This window comes from Coregonus lavaretus (genome assembly GCF_964263955.1).
Source record: "Coregonus lavaretus genome assembly, contig: HAP1_SCAFFOLD_198, whole genome shotgun sequence".
NCBI lineage: Eukaryota > Metazoa > Chordata > Actinopteri > Salmoniformes > Salmonidae > Coregonus > Coregonus lavaretus.
The window spans coordinates 303465-318464 of NW_028160904.1; the positions used below are offsets into that span (position 1 = coordinate 303465).

The 15000-nt window shown below is 46.0% G+C and overlaps 2 protein-coding genes across 2 annotated transcripts in view; both read left to right on the top strand.

Moving 5' to 3' along the window:
* The window catches only part of rab10 (RAB10, member RAS oncogene family), a gene marked incomplete at its 3' end in the record, with an annotated part of 29324 nt that extends 20373 nt beyond the window's left edge, over window positions 1-8951 (top strand). Inside the window, exon 5 of the mRNA XM_084195830.1 lies at window positions 8946-8951. Within this exon, the coding sequence (XP_084051956.1) occupies window positions 8946-8951 (6 nt within the window). The remainder of the gene's footprint in view (window positions 1-8945) is intronic.
* Window positions 8952-9377: 426 nt separating this feature from the next.
* Window positions 9378-15000, top strand: part of hadhb (hydroxyacyl-CoA dehydrogenase trifunctional multienzyme complex subunit beta) — a 34742-nt gene continuing 29119 nt past the window's right edge. Inside the window, exons 1-2 of the mRNA XM_084195831.1 lie at window positions 9378-9504; window positions 10113-10187. Coding sequence (XP_084051957.1) covers window positions 10118-10187 — 70 coding nt within the window. The 5' untranslated portion in view covers window positions 9378-9504; window positions 10113-10117. The remainder of the gene's footprint in view (window positions 9505-10112; window positions 10188-15000) is intronic.

Here is a 15000-nt window from a genome sequence, read left to right on the forward strand (position 1 = left end):
TGTTCAGTATATTAACTTACTGTCCATGTCATCACTTTTCTCCTCTGTTCCTCCTCTCACCCTCCCGCTCTCCTCTGTTCCTCCTCTCACCCTCCCGCTCTCCTCTGTTCCTCCTCTCACCCTCCCGCTCTCCTCTGTTCCTCCTCTCACCCTCCCGCTCTCCTCTGTTCCTCCTCTCACCCTCCCGCTCTCCTCTGTTCCTCCTCTCACCCTCCCGCTCTCCTCTGTTCCTCCTCTCACCCTCCCGCTCTCCTCTGTTCCTCCTCTCACCCTCCCGCTCTCCTCTGTTCCTCCTCTCACCCTCCCGCTCTCCTCTGTTCCTCCTCTCACCCTCCCGCTCTCCTCTGTTCCTCCTCTCACCCTCCCGCTCTCCTCTGTTCCTCCTCTCACCCTCCCGCTCTCCTCTGTTCCTCCTCTCACCCTCCCGCTCTCCTCTGTTCCTCCTCTCACCCTCCCGCTCTCCTCTGTTCCTCCTCTCACCCTCCCGCTCTCCTCTGTTCCTCCTCTCACCCTCCCGCTCTCCTCTGTTCCTCCTCTCACCCTCCTGCTCTCCTCCTTTCCCTGCAACCTCTTCTAATGAGTGTTCATACCATCATAATGCCATCATAATTCCGTTACCATGTCTTCAGACAAAAATGAAGACCTCTCGAAGAAAATGAAGTCGTCTTGGAAATGCCATGTCTTGAGACATCAGTCTTAGCATTTTTATAATTGTTGTTTTCATGTTTTATTTGTTAGTAATACTAATAATTCAGTCTAGAACGCTCATGCACATTCATAGCAGAAATTGTACTGCACACAAATGAAAGAAATCAAGATTTATTGAAAACAGATAGCAGATATAATCATCCAGTCATAATTTATCTCATCAGACTCTCCATGTAAAAACAAATAGCAGATACAGTGCCTTGCAAAAGTATTCATCCCCTTTGGCGTTTTTCCTATTTTGTTGCATTACAACCTGTAATTTAAATGGATTTTTATTTGGATTTCATGTAATGGACATACACAAAATAGTCGAAATTGGTGAAGTGAAAAAAAAAAAAACGTATTTCAAGAAATTCTAAAAAATAAATCTAAGTGTCACATGATCTCAGTATATATACACCTGTTCTGAAAAGCCCCAGAGTCTGCAACACCACTAAGCAAGGGGCACCACCAAGCAAGCGGCACCATGAAGACCAAGGAGCTCTCCAAACAGGTCAGGGACAAAGTTGTGGAGAAGTACAGATCAGGGTTGGGTTATAAAATAATATCAGAAACTTTGAACATCCCACAGAGCACCATTAAATCCATTATTAAAAAATTGAAAGAATATGGCACCACAACAAACCTGCCAAGAGAGGGCCGCCCACCAAAACTCACGGACCAGGCAAGGATGGCGTTAATCAGAGAGGCAACAGAGAGACCAAAGATAACCCTGAAGGAGCTGCAAAGCTCCACAGTGGAGATTGGAGTATCTGTCCATAGGACCACTTTAAGCCGTACACTCCACAGAGCTGGGCTTTACGGAAGACTGGCCAGAAAAAAGCCATTGCTTAAAGAAAAAAATAAGCAAACACGTTTGGTGTTCGCCAAACGGCATGTGGGAGACTCCCCAAACATATGGAAGAAGGTTCTCTGGTCAGATGAGACTCAAATTGAGCTTTTTGGTCATCAAGGAAAATGTCTGGCGCAAACCCAACACTTCTCATCACCCCGAGAACACCATCCCCACAGTGAAGCATGGTGGTGGCAGCATAATGCTGTGGGGATGTTTTTCATCGGCAGGGACTGGGAAGCTGGTCAGAATGAAAGGAATGGTGAATGGCGCTAAATACAGGGAAATTCTTGAGGGAAACCTGTTTCAGTCTTCCAGAGATTTGAGACTGGGATGGAGGTTCACCTTCCAGCAGGACAATGACCCAAAGCATACTGCTAAAGCAACACTCGAGTGGTTTAAGGGGAAACATTTAAATGTCTTGCAATAGTCAAAGCCCGGACCTCAATCCAATTGAGAATCTGTGGTATGACTTAAAGATTGCTGTACACCAGCGGATCCCATCCAACTTGAAGGAGCTGGAGCAGTTTTGCAAAAATCCCAGTGGCTAGATGTGCCAAGCTTATAGAGACATACCCCAAGAGACTTGCAGCTGCAATTGCTGCAAAAGGTGGCTCTACAAAGTATTGACTTTGGGGGGGGTGAATAGTTATGCACGGTCAGGTTTTCTGTTTTTTTGTCTTGTTTCTTGTTTGTTTCACAATAAAAAATATGTATTCAAAGTGGTAGGCATGTTGTGTAAATCAAATGATACAAACCCCCCAAAAATCCATTTTATTTCCAGGTTGTAAGGCAACAAAATAGGAAAAATGCCAAAGGGGGCGAATATTTTCACAAGCCACTGTATAATCATCCAGTCATATCTCACCTCAGACTATCCATGTGAAAACAAACAGCAGATACATGCATCCAGTCATCTCATCATCATCATCATCAGTCCATCCATGTATAGAGGTCAGAGGTCAGATCATTCCAGTCTACTGAGCAGTTGGCATCCCTGATCAATAAAACAAAAATAAATCAATAAATGCACCATTTATCTACCATTTATTTAGATGATATATTTCATGTGACATTTTGAATCATTCTCTAATTAATAAATCTGCACAGAAAATACCAGAATTGCAGTCACCTGTTCACCTGTTAACCTGTTCACCTGTTCACCTGTTAACCTGTTCACCTGTTAACCTGTTCACCTGTTAACCTGTTCACCTGTTAACATAATAGTATATGAACTTTGTTTCAAGATGTTTCGAGACATCTTAAGATGAAGGTGGTGATGGCTGGCCTATCAGAGACATGATCCATTCTCTCTTTCTGATCCCCCATGGACTCCATGGGTAACTGAATAAAAGTAACATTTAGATATTAGGTACATAGTTTATCAGTAGGCCCCTACTAATGACAGTTAACTGTCTGCAAATGATATCAATCTTGGTAATGCTAAAACAAGATGTCTTAACATATTTCTTAATGTTGACAAAATATGGTTTTGTCTAACATACAGTGCCTTCATAAAATATATTCTTACCCTTTGACTTTATACCACATTGTTGTTACACATTGTTTTATTCTATTTTTCTGATCACCTGACCCTTACCTTAACCCCAAACAGCATTTTTACTTTCAGAATTTATTTTGTTTTCCTTGTCAAGACATTCTGCTACACACACACACACTGATTGACTGACGAATGAAATCAGATAACAGCCCCGCCCACACCCCACCCAGCCGTCCTATAATGTATCAGCACCTACCTGAGCTGCCACATCAATGGGTTGCCATAACCACCGGGAAACCAAAGCCCGTCGTCAAGGCATCCAACTTCTTAGGCCCCACCCCTGATTTCCAATGCTGTAGTGTTTATATAGTAATTACAGTTCTTTCAGAAAGTATTCATACCGCTTGACTTATTCCACATTTTGTGTTACAGCGTGAATTCAAAATGGATTAAATCGATTTTTTCTTCTCACCCATGTACACACAATACCCCACAATGACAAAGTGAAAACATGTTTTTAGAAATATTTGCTAATTTATAAAAAAATGAAATACAGGAGTATCTAATTTACATACAGTACCAGTCAAAAGTTTGGACACACCTACTCATTCAAGGGTTTTCCTTATTTTTACTATTTTCTACATTGTAGAATAAAAACTATGAAATAACACATGGAATTATGTAGTAACCAAAAACGTGTAGCCACCCTTTGCCTTGATGACAGCTTTGCATGTCTTTGCTTCATGAGATAGTCATCTGGAATGCATTTCAATTAACAGATGTGCCTTCTTAAAAGTTAATTTGTGGAATTTCTTTCCTTCTTAATGCATTTGAGCCAATCAGTTGTGTTGTGACAAGGTGGGGGGGTATACAGAAGATAGCCCTATTTGGTAAAAGACCAAGTCCATATTATGGCAAGAACAGCTCAAATAAGCAAAGACAAATGACAGTCCATCATTACTATAAGACATGAAGGTCAGTCAATACGGAACATTTCAAGAAGTTTGAAAGTTTCTTCAAGTGCAGTCGTAAAAACCATCAAGCGCTATGATGAAACTGGCTTTCATGAGGACCGCCACAGGAATGGAAGACCCAGAGTTACCTCTGCTGCAGAGGATAAGTTCATTAGAGTTACCAGCCTCAGAAATTGCATCCTAAATAAATGCTTCACAGAGTTCAAGTCACAGACACATCTCAACATCAACTGTTCAGAGGAGACTGCGTGAATCAGGCCTTCATGGTCGAATTGCTGCAAAGAAACCACTACTAAAGGACACCAATAAGAAGAAGAGACTTGCTTGGGCCAAGAAACACGAGCAATGGACATTAGACCGGTGGAAATCTGTCTTTTGGTCCAAAATTTGAGATTTTTGGTTCCAACCGCTGTGTCTTTGTGAGACGCAGAGTAGGTGAACGGATGATCTCTGCATGTGTGGTTCCCACCGTGAAGCATGGGGGAGGTGGTGTGGGGGTGCTTTGCTGGTGACACTGTCTGTGAATTATTTAGAATTCAAGGCACACTTAACCAGCATGGCTTCCACAGCATTCTGCAGCGATACGCCATCCCATCTGGTTTGGTCTTAGTGGGACTATCATTTGTTTTTCAACAGGACAATGACTCCAACACACCTCCAGGCTGTGTAAGGGCTATTTTACCAAGAAGGAGAGTGATGGAGTGCTGCATCAGATGACCTGGCCTCCACAATCACCCGACCTCAACCCAATTGAGATGGTTTGGGATGAGTTGGACCGCAGAGTGAAGGAAAAGCATCCAACAAGTGCTCAGCATATGTGGGAACTCCTTCAAGACTGTTGGAAAAGCATTCCAGGTGAAGCTGGTTGAGAGAATGCCAAGAGTGTGCAAAGCTGTTATCAAGGCAAAGGATGGCTATTTGAAGAATCTCAAATATAGAATATATTTTGAGTTGTTTAACACTTTTTTGGTAACTACATGATCCTACAGACACCCGACAAGGCCCAAATCACCGTCATTCGCAGGAGAAAGATATATTGTGGACGTAGGTCGGGGTGCCTTGTAAGGATCCGACGGCGAGCGAGTAAACTGCCTCTTCCATCAATCCTATTAGCCAATCTTCAATCATTGGAGAACAAATTGGATGACCTAAGATTATGGTTATCCTACCAACGGGACATTAAAAACTGTAATATCTTATGTTTCACCGAGTCGTGGCTGAACGATGACATGGACAACATACAGCTAGCGGGCTATACGCTACATCGGCAGGATAGAACGGCTGACTCCGGTAAGACAAGGGGTGGCGGTCTGTGTATATTTGTAAACAACAGCTGGTGCACAAAATCAAATACTAAGGAAGTCTCGAGGTTTTGCTCACCTGAGGTAGAGTATCTTATGATAAGCTGTAGACCACACTATTTACCAAGAGAGTTTTCATCTATATTTTTCATAGCTGTCTATTTACCACCACAAACCAATGCTGGCATTAAGATTGCACTCAATGAGCTGTATAAGGCCATAACTAAACAGGAAAACGCTCATCCAGAGGCAGCGCTCCTAGTGGCCGGGGACTTTAATGCAGGGAAACTTAAATTCGTTCTACCTAATTTCTACCAGCATGTTAAATGTGCAACCAGAGGAAAAAAACTCTAGACCACCTTTACTCCACACACAGAGACGCATACAAAGCTCTCCCTCGCCCTCCATTTGGCAAATCTGACCATAACTCTATCCTCCTGATTCCTGCTTATAAGCAAAAACTAAAGCAGGAAGCACCAGTGACTCGGTTAATAAAAAAGTGGTCAGATGACGCAGATGCTAAGCTACAGGACTGTTTTGCTAGCACAGACTGGAACATGTTCCAGGATTCTTCAGATAGCATTGAGGAGTACCCCACATCAGTCACTGACTTCATCAATAAGTGCATTGATGACGTCGTCCCCACAGTGACCGTACGTACATACCCCAACCAGAAGCCATGGATTACAGGCAACATCCGCACTGAGCTAAAGGGGTGCTGCCGCTTAACCCGGACGCTTATAAGAAATCCCGCTATGCCCTCCGACGAACCATCAAACAGGCAAAGAGTCAATACAGGACTAAGATTGAATCGTACTACACCGGCTCTGATGCTAATCGGATGTGGCAGGGCTTGAAAACTATTACAGACTACAAAGGGAAGCACAGCCGCGAGCTGCCCAGTGACACAAGACTTCCAAACGAGCTAAACCACTTCTATGCTCGCTTCGAGGCAAGCAACACTGAAGCATGCATGAAAGCACCAGCTGTTCCGGATGACTATGTGATCATGCTCTCTGTAGCCGATGTGAGTAAGACTTTTAAGCAAGTCAACATTCACAAGGCCGCAGGGCCAGACGGATTACCAGGACGTGTACTCCGAGCATGTGCTGACCAACTGGCAAATGTCTTCAACGACATTTTCAACATGTCCCTGACTGAGTCTGTAATACCAACATATTTCAAGCAGACCACCATAGACCCCGTGCCCAAGGACACTAAGATAACCTGCCTAAATGACAACGGACCCGTAGCACTGACGTCTGTAGCCATGAAGTGCTTTGAAAGGCTGGTCATGGCTCACATCAACAGCATTATCCCAGAAACCCTAGACCCACTCCAATTTGCATACCGCCCCAACAGATCCACAGATGATGCAATCGCTATTGCACTCCACACTGCCATTTCCCACCTGGACAAGCGGAACACCTAAGTGAGAATGCTATTCATTGACTACAGCTCAGCGTTCAACACCATAGTACCCTCAAAGCTCATCACTAAGCTAAGGATCCTGGGACTAAACACCTCCCTCTGCAACTGGATCCTGGACTTCCTGACGGGCCGCCCCCAGGTGGTAAGGGTAGGTAACAACACATCTGCCACACTGATCCTCAACACGGGGGCCCCTCAGGGGTGCGTGCTCAGTCCCCTCCTGTACTCCCTGTTCACCGGCACGACTCCAACACCCTCATTAAGTTTGCAGATGACACAGCAGTGGTAGGCCTGATCACCGACAACGATGAGACAGCCTATAGGGAGGAAGTCAGAGACCTGGCCGTGTGGTGCCAGGATAACAACCTCTCCCTCAACGTGACCAAGACAAAGGAGATGATTGTGGACTACAGGGAAAAAAAGAGGACTGAGCATGCCCCCATTCTCATCGACGGGGCTCTCCAAAACTATTGAGCGTGCCGTCTTTAGCCAACTCTCTTGCTATCTTTCTCAGATTGACCTTCTTGATCCAAACCAGTCAGGTTTCAAGACTGGTCATTCAACTGAGACTGCTCTTCTCTGTGTCACGGAGGCTCTCCGCACTGCTAAAGCTAACTCTCTCTCCTCTGCTCTCGTCCTTCTAGACCTGTCTGCTGCCTTTGATACTGTGAACCATCAGATCCTCCTCTCCACCCTCTCCGAGCTGGGCATCTCCGGCGCGGCTCACTCTTGGATTGCGTCCTACCTGACCGGTCGCTCCTATCAAGTGGTGGATGCGAGAAGCTGTCTCCGCACCACGTGCTCTCACCATTGGTGTCCCCCAGGGCTCAGTTCTAGGCCCTCTCCTATTCTCGCTATACACCAAGTCACTTGGCTCTGTCATATCCTCACATGGCCTCTCCTATCATTTCTACGCAGACGACACACAACTAATCTTCTCCTTTCCCCTTTCTGATAACCAGGTGGCGAATCGCATCTCTGCATGTCTGGCAGACATATCAGTGTGGATGACGGATCACCACCTCAAGCTGAACCTCGGCAAGACGGAGCTGCTCTTCCTCCCGGGGAAGGACTGCCCGTTCCAGGATCTCGCCATCACGGTTGACAACTCCGTTGTGTCCTCCTCCCAGAGTGCGAAGAGCCTTGGCGTGACCCTGGACAACACCTTGTCGTTCTCCGCTAACATCAAGGCGGTGACCCGATCCTGTAGGTTCATGCTCTACAACATTCGGAGAGTACGACCCTGCCTTACACAGGAAGCGGCACAGGTCCTAATCCAGGCACTTGTCATCTCCCGTCTGGATTACTGCAACTCGCTGTTGGCTGGGCTCCCTGCCTGTGCCATTAAACCCCTACAACTCATCCAGAATGCCGCAGCCCGTCTGGTGTTCAACCTTCCCAAGTTCTCTCACGTCACCCCGCTCCTTCGCACACTCCACTGGCTTCCAGTTGAAGCTCGCATCTGCTACAAGACCAGGGGCGGCAGGTAGCTTAGTGGTTAAGAGCGTTGTGCCAGTAACCGAAAGGTCGCTGGTTCTAATCCCCGAGCCGACTTGGTGAAAAATCTGTTGATGTGCCCTTGAGCAAGGCACTTAACCCTAATTGCTCCTGTAAGTCGCTCTGGATAAGAGCGTCTGCTAAATGACTAAAATGTAAAAATGTAAATGTAATGGTGCTTGCCTACGGAGCTGTGAGGGGAACGGCACCTCCGTACCTTCAGGCTCTGATCAGTCCCTACACCCAAACGAGGGCATTGCGTTCATCCACCTCTGGCCTGCTGGCCCCCCTACCTCTGCGGAAGCACAGTTCCCGCTCAGCCCAGTCAAAACTGTTCGCTGCTCTGGCACCCCAATGGTGGAACAAGCTCCCTCACGACGCCAGGACAGCGGAGTCACTCACCACCTTCCGGAGACACTTGAAACCCCACCTCTTTAAGGAATAACTGGGATATGATAAAGTAATCCTTCTACTCCCCCTTACACCCCCCCCCCCCCCAAAAAAAAATATATATACATATTGTAAAGTGGTTATCCCACTGGCTATAAGGTGAATGCACCAATTTGTAAGTCGCTCTGGATAAGAGTGTCTGCTAAATGACGTAGGTTGTGGTGGCAGCTGCAGAGAGGTATTTGCGTGTGCGAGACTTGACATCAGAAGAGTTACAGTGTGTGTTAAGTGGTGATGTCCCATCCTTTCAGGCATGAAGTAGGAATAAATATATTTAAATAGTGGATGGAGTAGGGTGATAATTCCATCTTGCGCCATCTTCTCCCACTGCCTGCCACTGGGCTTCCTCTCATCACCATATTTGGTAGTGAGTGGAAACGCCTACCGGATGATTCACATTTATACTTCCGGTGAAATATCTGTCTCATTGTTCTATCTGTGGTATCAAGTGTGAGAAGGACCCGTTTACAATTTAGAGAAGATACGAAAGAGCGCCGTTAAGAAATATGTAAAAAAATATGAATTAATTTTTGTTTAATTAGTCAAAAAGTTGCATTTTTGTACATATTTAGTGAGATTTAATGATATTATCTCCTGTTTAAGGTAAAAATAGCTTTGATACCTCATGATTTTTCTAAATTTAAAACAGGCTTCTCTTAGGACAACCAAAACCCTTTTTGGGTCCTGAGAACACGAGCGGGTTTGTAATCAGCAGCTGAATCAGACAGAGCGACAGACCGACAGGGTGACAGACCGACAGACCGACAGACCGACAGACCAGCTGTGCCGGGAGATAGATTTAAGTTACAGGTAAAGAACGTTAGTTACACTAACAAACTTTAATGCAACATTGGGATACAATTATCTACAAGTAGTAACAATGTCTGCCCAGCCACATGCTACCAGGAACTTGCTAGATTCATTTAACTATCTAGCTACGTAATTTATGCTAGTTAGCTAGCTAATTAACCGTAATCTGTATTTAGTGTGTTTTTTATGTGATGTTGGGTGGTTGTGAATGAATGATGCCCCGCTAGTGTTGGTGTGTACAGGGTTATAGAGAGACACTCTGCCCTTGTCATTCTCTGGAGGGGGATCTGGGTGAAGGGTCACCGCTGGGATGGGGGCGGGGCTGGCTGGTTAAATCCTATACCTCAGTGGTTAAATCACTCTGTCATCATAATCACAATTATATCTATAACACAGTAATATCATCATCACATTATAGAAACTACAGGCTAGAACACCGTTCTCGACAGTTACCAAGTAGCTTTAACCGCAACATGCGCCAGTGTATAGAGAGGCTACTGCGTCAGGTTATTTTCAATGTGTCGTGTTTATGTCGGCTGTAGGTCCAAGATACTGGATTACTGTACTTCCTACTCTATTGAAATGGAGAACATTGTTTGTGTTGACAGATAAAATGGCGTCCATGTTGATGAACTCTCTACGGCGCTGTCCCCCAGTCAACCCTGCTTGGGCCGTACATTATGGTGAGACACACACACACCAGGGATTCGGACAAGTGACCGGCAACATTTGAATTAATCGGACATTTACCGGACCCATATGCATTGGGTGCATAACCCATTAGGGCATTCATGCAATTCGTTGGAAAACACCATTCTAAACAGCACACCTGCTGCAATCAGGTCCATATGTGACAGAGATTAAAATCTCTGTTAGAAATAGTTGAAGATGGGGAATAAAGATGCAACAACTAGGATTGGTTGTTAATATGACTAGCATGGGTTGTTAATATGACTAGCATGGGTTGTTAATATGACTAGCATGGGTTGTTAATATGACTAGCATGGGTTGTTAATATGACTAGCATGGGTTGTTAAAGATGGACTATGTAGAAATCGCGCTGCCATTTCCTGGTTGCAAAAATTGTGATGGTTCACTTAATTTCAGTTTGTGACAAAACAAGCAATTATATTGTAGAGGATCATTGTACCATCTAAACCGCTGTGAAATATATTTTCCAAAACCAAAAATATTGTATTTTCAGCTGGTTGATGCTGGAGTAGAAAACCGATAGTAAAAGATGCCAAAACTAAACTTAAAGGAAAAATCCACCCAAAACCACTAATTCTTATTAATTTACAGTGTTACATAACACAAATTTACATTTTAGTCATTTAGCAGACGCTCTTATCCAGAGCGACTTACAGTTAGTGAGTGCATTTCATACTGGCCCCCCGTGGGAATCGAACCCACAACCCTGGCGTTGCAAACGCCATGCTCTACCAACTGAGCTATATCCCTGCCGGCCATTCCCTCCCCTACCCTGGAGGACGCTGGGCCAATTGTGCGCCGCCCCATGGGTCTCCCGGTCGCGGCCGGCTACGACAGATCCTGGATTCGAACCAGGATCTCTAGTGGCACAGCTAGCACTGCGATGCACTACCTTTCACCACTGCGCCACTCGGCAAGAAAATATGTGAGAACAATATTTTTTGTTAACAAATGTTTCATTTTGGCCTTATATACTGAACAAAAATGTAAATGAAACAATTTTAAAGATTTTACTGAGTTACAGTTCATAAAAGGAAATCAGTCAATTGTAATAAATAAATTAGGCCTTAATCTATGGATTTCACATGACTGGGCAGTGGTGCAGCCGTGGGTGGGCCTAGGAGGGCATAGGCCCACCCACTGGGGAGCCAGGCCCAGCCAATCGGAATGAGTTCTTCCTCACACAAGGGATTTATTACAGACAGTAATGCTCCACAGCACCCCTCACCCCCCCTCAGACAATCCCGCAGGTGAAGAAGCCGGATTTGGAGGGCCTGAGCTGGCGTGGTTACACGTGGTCTGGGGAGGTCCTGAGCTGGCGTGGTTACACGTGGTCTGGGGAGGTCCTGGGCTGGCGTGGTTACACGTGGTCTGGGGAGGTCCTGGGCTGGCGTGGTTACACGTGGTCTGGGGAGGTCCTGGGCTGGCGTGGTTACACGTGGTCTGCGGTTGTGAGGACGGTTGGATGTACTGCCAAATTCTCTAAAATGATGTTGGAGGCAGCTAATGGGAGAGAAATTAACATTCAATTCTCTGGCAACAGCTCTGGTGGACATTCCTGCTGTCAGCATGCCAATTGCACGCTCCCTCAACTTGAGACATCTGTGGCATTGTGTTGTGTGACAAAACTGCACACTTTAAAGTGGCCTTTTATTGTCCCCAGCACAAGGTGCACCTGTGTAATGATCATGCTGTTTAATCATCTTCTTGATATGCCACACCTGTCAGGTGGATGGATTATCTTGGCAAAGGCGAAATGCTCACTAACAGAGATGTAAACAAATTTCTTCACAACATTTGAGATAAATAAGCTTTTCGTGCGTATGGAACATTTCTGGAATTTTTTATTTTAGCTCATGAAACATGGGACCAACACTTTACATGTTCAGTGTAGTAAGGTTGGTAGCAACATATGAAAACCGTTGTGAAAATCTGTTGCAGTTCAAATCGACTACAAAACCCACAATGCATTGCTCTCTATGGGCTAGCTAGCTAGGTAGCTAGCTAGCAAACGTAGCTACACACAATACTGAAGTCAATATCAGCATGTGAAGTAGGTAGTTAGCTGTAAAATCACCTAAACAAACTGCACTATCAATTTAGGAGTCTACAATCTCACCATGTTCAACCTGCCGATCGATTGTGGAGTCTGACATTAATGTCCTGAAGGGCAGGCAGTGTGTCCCCAGTGATGTGTTGGGCAGACCGCACCACCCTCTGGAGAGCCCTGCGGTTGCGGGCGGTGCAGTTGCCGTATCAGGCGGTGATACAGACCGACAGGATGCTCTCAATGGTGCATCTGTAAAAGTTTGAGGGTCTTAGGTGCCAAGACACATTTCTTCAGCCTCCTGAGGTTGAAGAGGCGCTTTTGCGCTGCCTTCACCACACTGTCTGCGTGGGTGGACCATTTCAGATTGTCAGTGATGTGTAAGCAGAGGAACTTAAAGCTTTTCACCTTCTCAACTGCGGCCCCGTGGATGGGGGCTTGCTCCCTCTGATGTCTCCTGAAGTCCATGATCAGCTCCTTCATTTTGTTGACGTTGAGTGAGAGGTTATTTTCCTGGCACCACTCTGCCAGGGCCCTCACCTCCTCCCTGAAGGCGGTCTCGTCATTGTTGGTAATCAGGCCTACTACTGTTGTGTCATCTGCGAACTTGATGATTGAGTTGGAGGCGTGCTTGGCCACGCAGTCATGGGGAATAGGGAATACAGGAGGGGGCTGAGAACGCACCCTCGTGGGGTCCCAGTGTTGAGGATCAGCGTAGTGGAGGTGTTGTTGCCTTCACCATCACCACCTGGGGGTGGCCTGTCTCGTGTTTGAGCCGTTGAATTGCGACTCCACTTTGTCACTGTACTGACGATTTGCCTGTTTGATGGCCTTATGGAGGGCATAGCTGGACTGTTTATATTCAATCATATTCCCAGTCACCACTCATTGGTCACTCACCAATTGGCCACTCACCGAGTCATTGCTCGCACACGCTTTTTCAGTTCTGCCCACACATTTTCTATAGGATTGAGGTCAGGGCTTTGTGATGGCGACTCCAATACCTTGACTTTGTTGTCCTTAAGCCATTTTGCCACAACTTTGGAAGTATGCTTGGGGTCATTGTCCATTTGGAAGACCCATTTGCGACCAAGCTTTAACTTCCTGACTGATGTCTTGAGATGTTGCTTCAATATATCCACATTTTCCTTCCTCATGATGCCATCTATTTTGTGAAGTGCACCAGTCCCTCCTGCAGCAAAGCACCCCCACAGCATGATGCTGCCACCCCCGTGCTTCACGGTTGGGATGGTGTTCTTCGGCTTGCAAGCACCCCCTTTTTCCTCCAAACATAACGATGGTCATTATGGCCAAACCGTTCTATTTTTGTTTCATCAGACCAGAGGACATTTCTCAAAAAAGTATGTTCTTTGTCCCCATGTGCAGCTCCTTCAGGGTTATCTTTGGTCTCTTTGTTGCCTCTGATTAATGCCCTCCTTGCCTGGTCTGTGAGTTTTGGTGGGCGGCCCTCTCTTGGCAGGTTTGTTGTGGTGCCATATTCTTTCAATTTTTTAATAATGGATTTAATGGTGCTCTGTGGGATGTTCAAAGTTTAGGATATTTTTTTATAACCCAACCCTGATCTGTACTTCTCCACAACTTTGTCCCTGACCTGTTTGGAGAGCTCCTTGGTCTTCATGGTGCCGCTTGCTTGGTGGTGCCCTTTGCTTAGTGGTGTTGCAGACTCTGGGGCCTTTCAGAACAGGTGTATATAAACTCAGTAAAACAAGAAATTTCCCTTTTTTCAGGCCCCTGTCTTTCAAAGATAATTTGTAAAAATCCAAGTAACTTCACAGATCTTCATTGTAAAGGGTTTAAACACTGTTTCCCATGCTTGTTTAATGAACCATAAACAATTAATGAACATGCACCTGTGGAACGGTCGTTAAGACACTACAGCTTACAGACGGTAGACAATTAAGGTCACTGTTATGAAAACTTAGGACACTAAAGAGGCCTTTCTACTGACTCTGAAAATCGGTACATCCGATCATCACACCTGTGGGACAGGTACAGGATGGCAACAGCAACTGCCCGAGTTACACCAGGAACGCACAATCCCTCCATCAGTGCTCAGACTGTCCGCAATAGGCTGAGAGAGGCTGGACTGAGGGCTTGTAGGCCTGTTTTCCTCACCAGACATCACCGGCAACAACGTCGCCTATGGGCACAAACCCACCGTCGCTGGACCAGACGGGACTGGCAAAAAGTGCTCTTCACTGACGTGTCACGGTTTTGTCTCACCAGGGGTGATGGTCAGATTCGCGTTTGTATCGTCGAAGGAATGAGCATTACACAGAGGCCTGAACTCTGGAGCGGGATCGATTTGCAGGTGGAGGGTCCGTCATGGTCTGGAGCGGTGTGTCACAGCATCATCGGACTGAGCTTGTTGTCATTGCAGGCAATCTCAACGCTGTGCGTTACAGGGAAGACATCCTCTTCCCTCATGTGGTACCCTTCCTGCAGGCTCATCCTGACATTACATTTACATTTAACATTTACATTTAAGTCATTTAGCAGACGCTCTTATCCAGAGCGACTTACAGTTAGTGAATACATATTTTTTTTATACTGGCCCCCCGTGGGACTCGAACCCACAACCCTGGCGTTGCAAACGCCATGCTCTACCAACTGAGCTACATCCCTGCCGGCCATTCCCTCCCCTACCCTGGACGACGCTAGGCCAATTGTGCGCCGCCCATGAGTCTCCCGGTCGCGGCCGGCTGCGACAGAGCCTG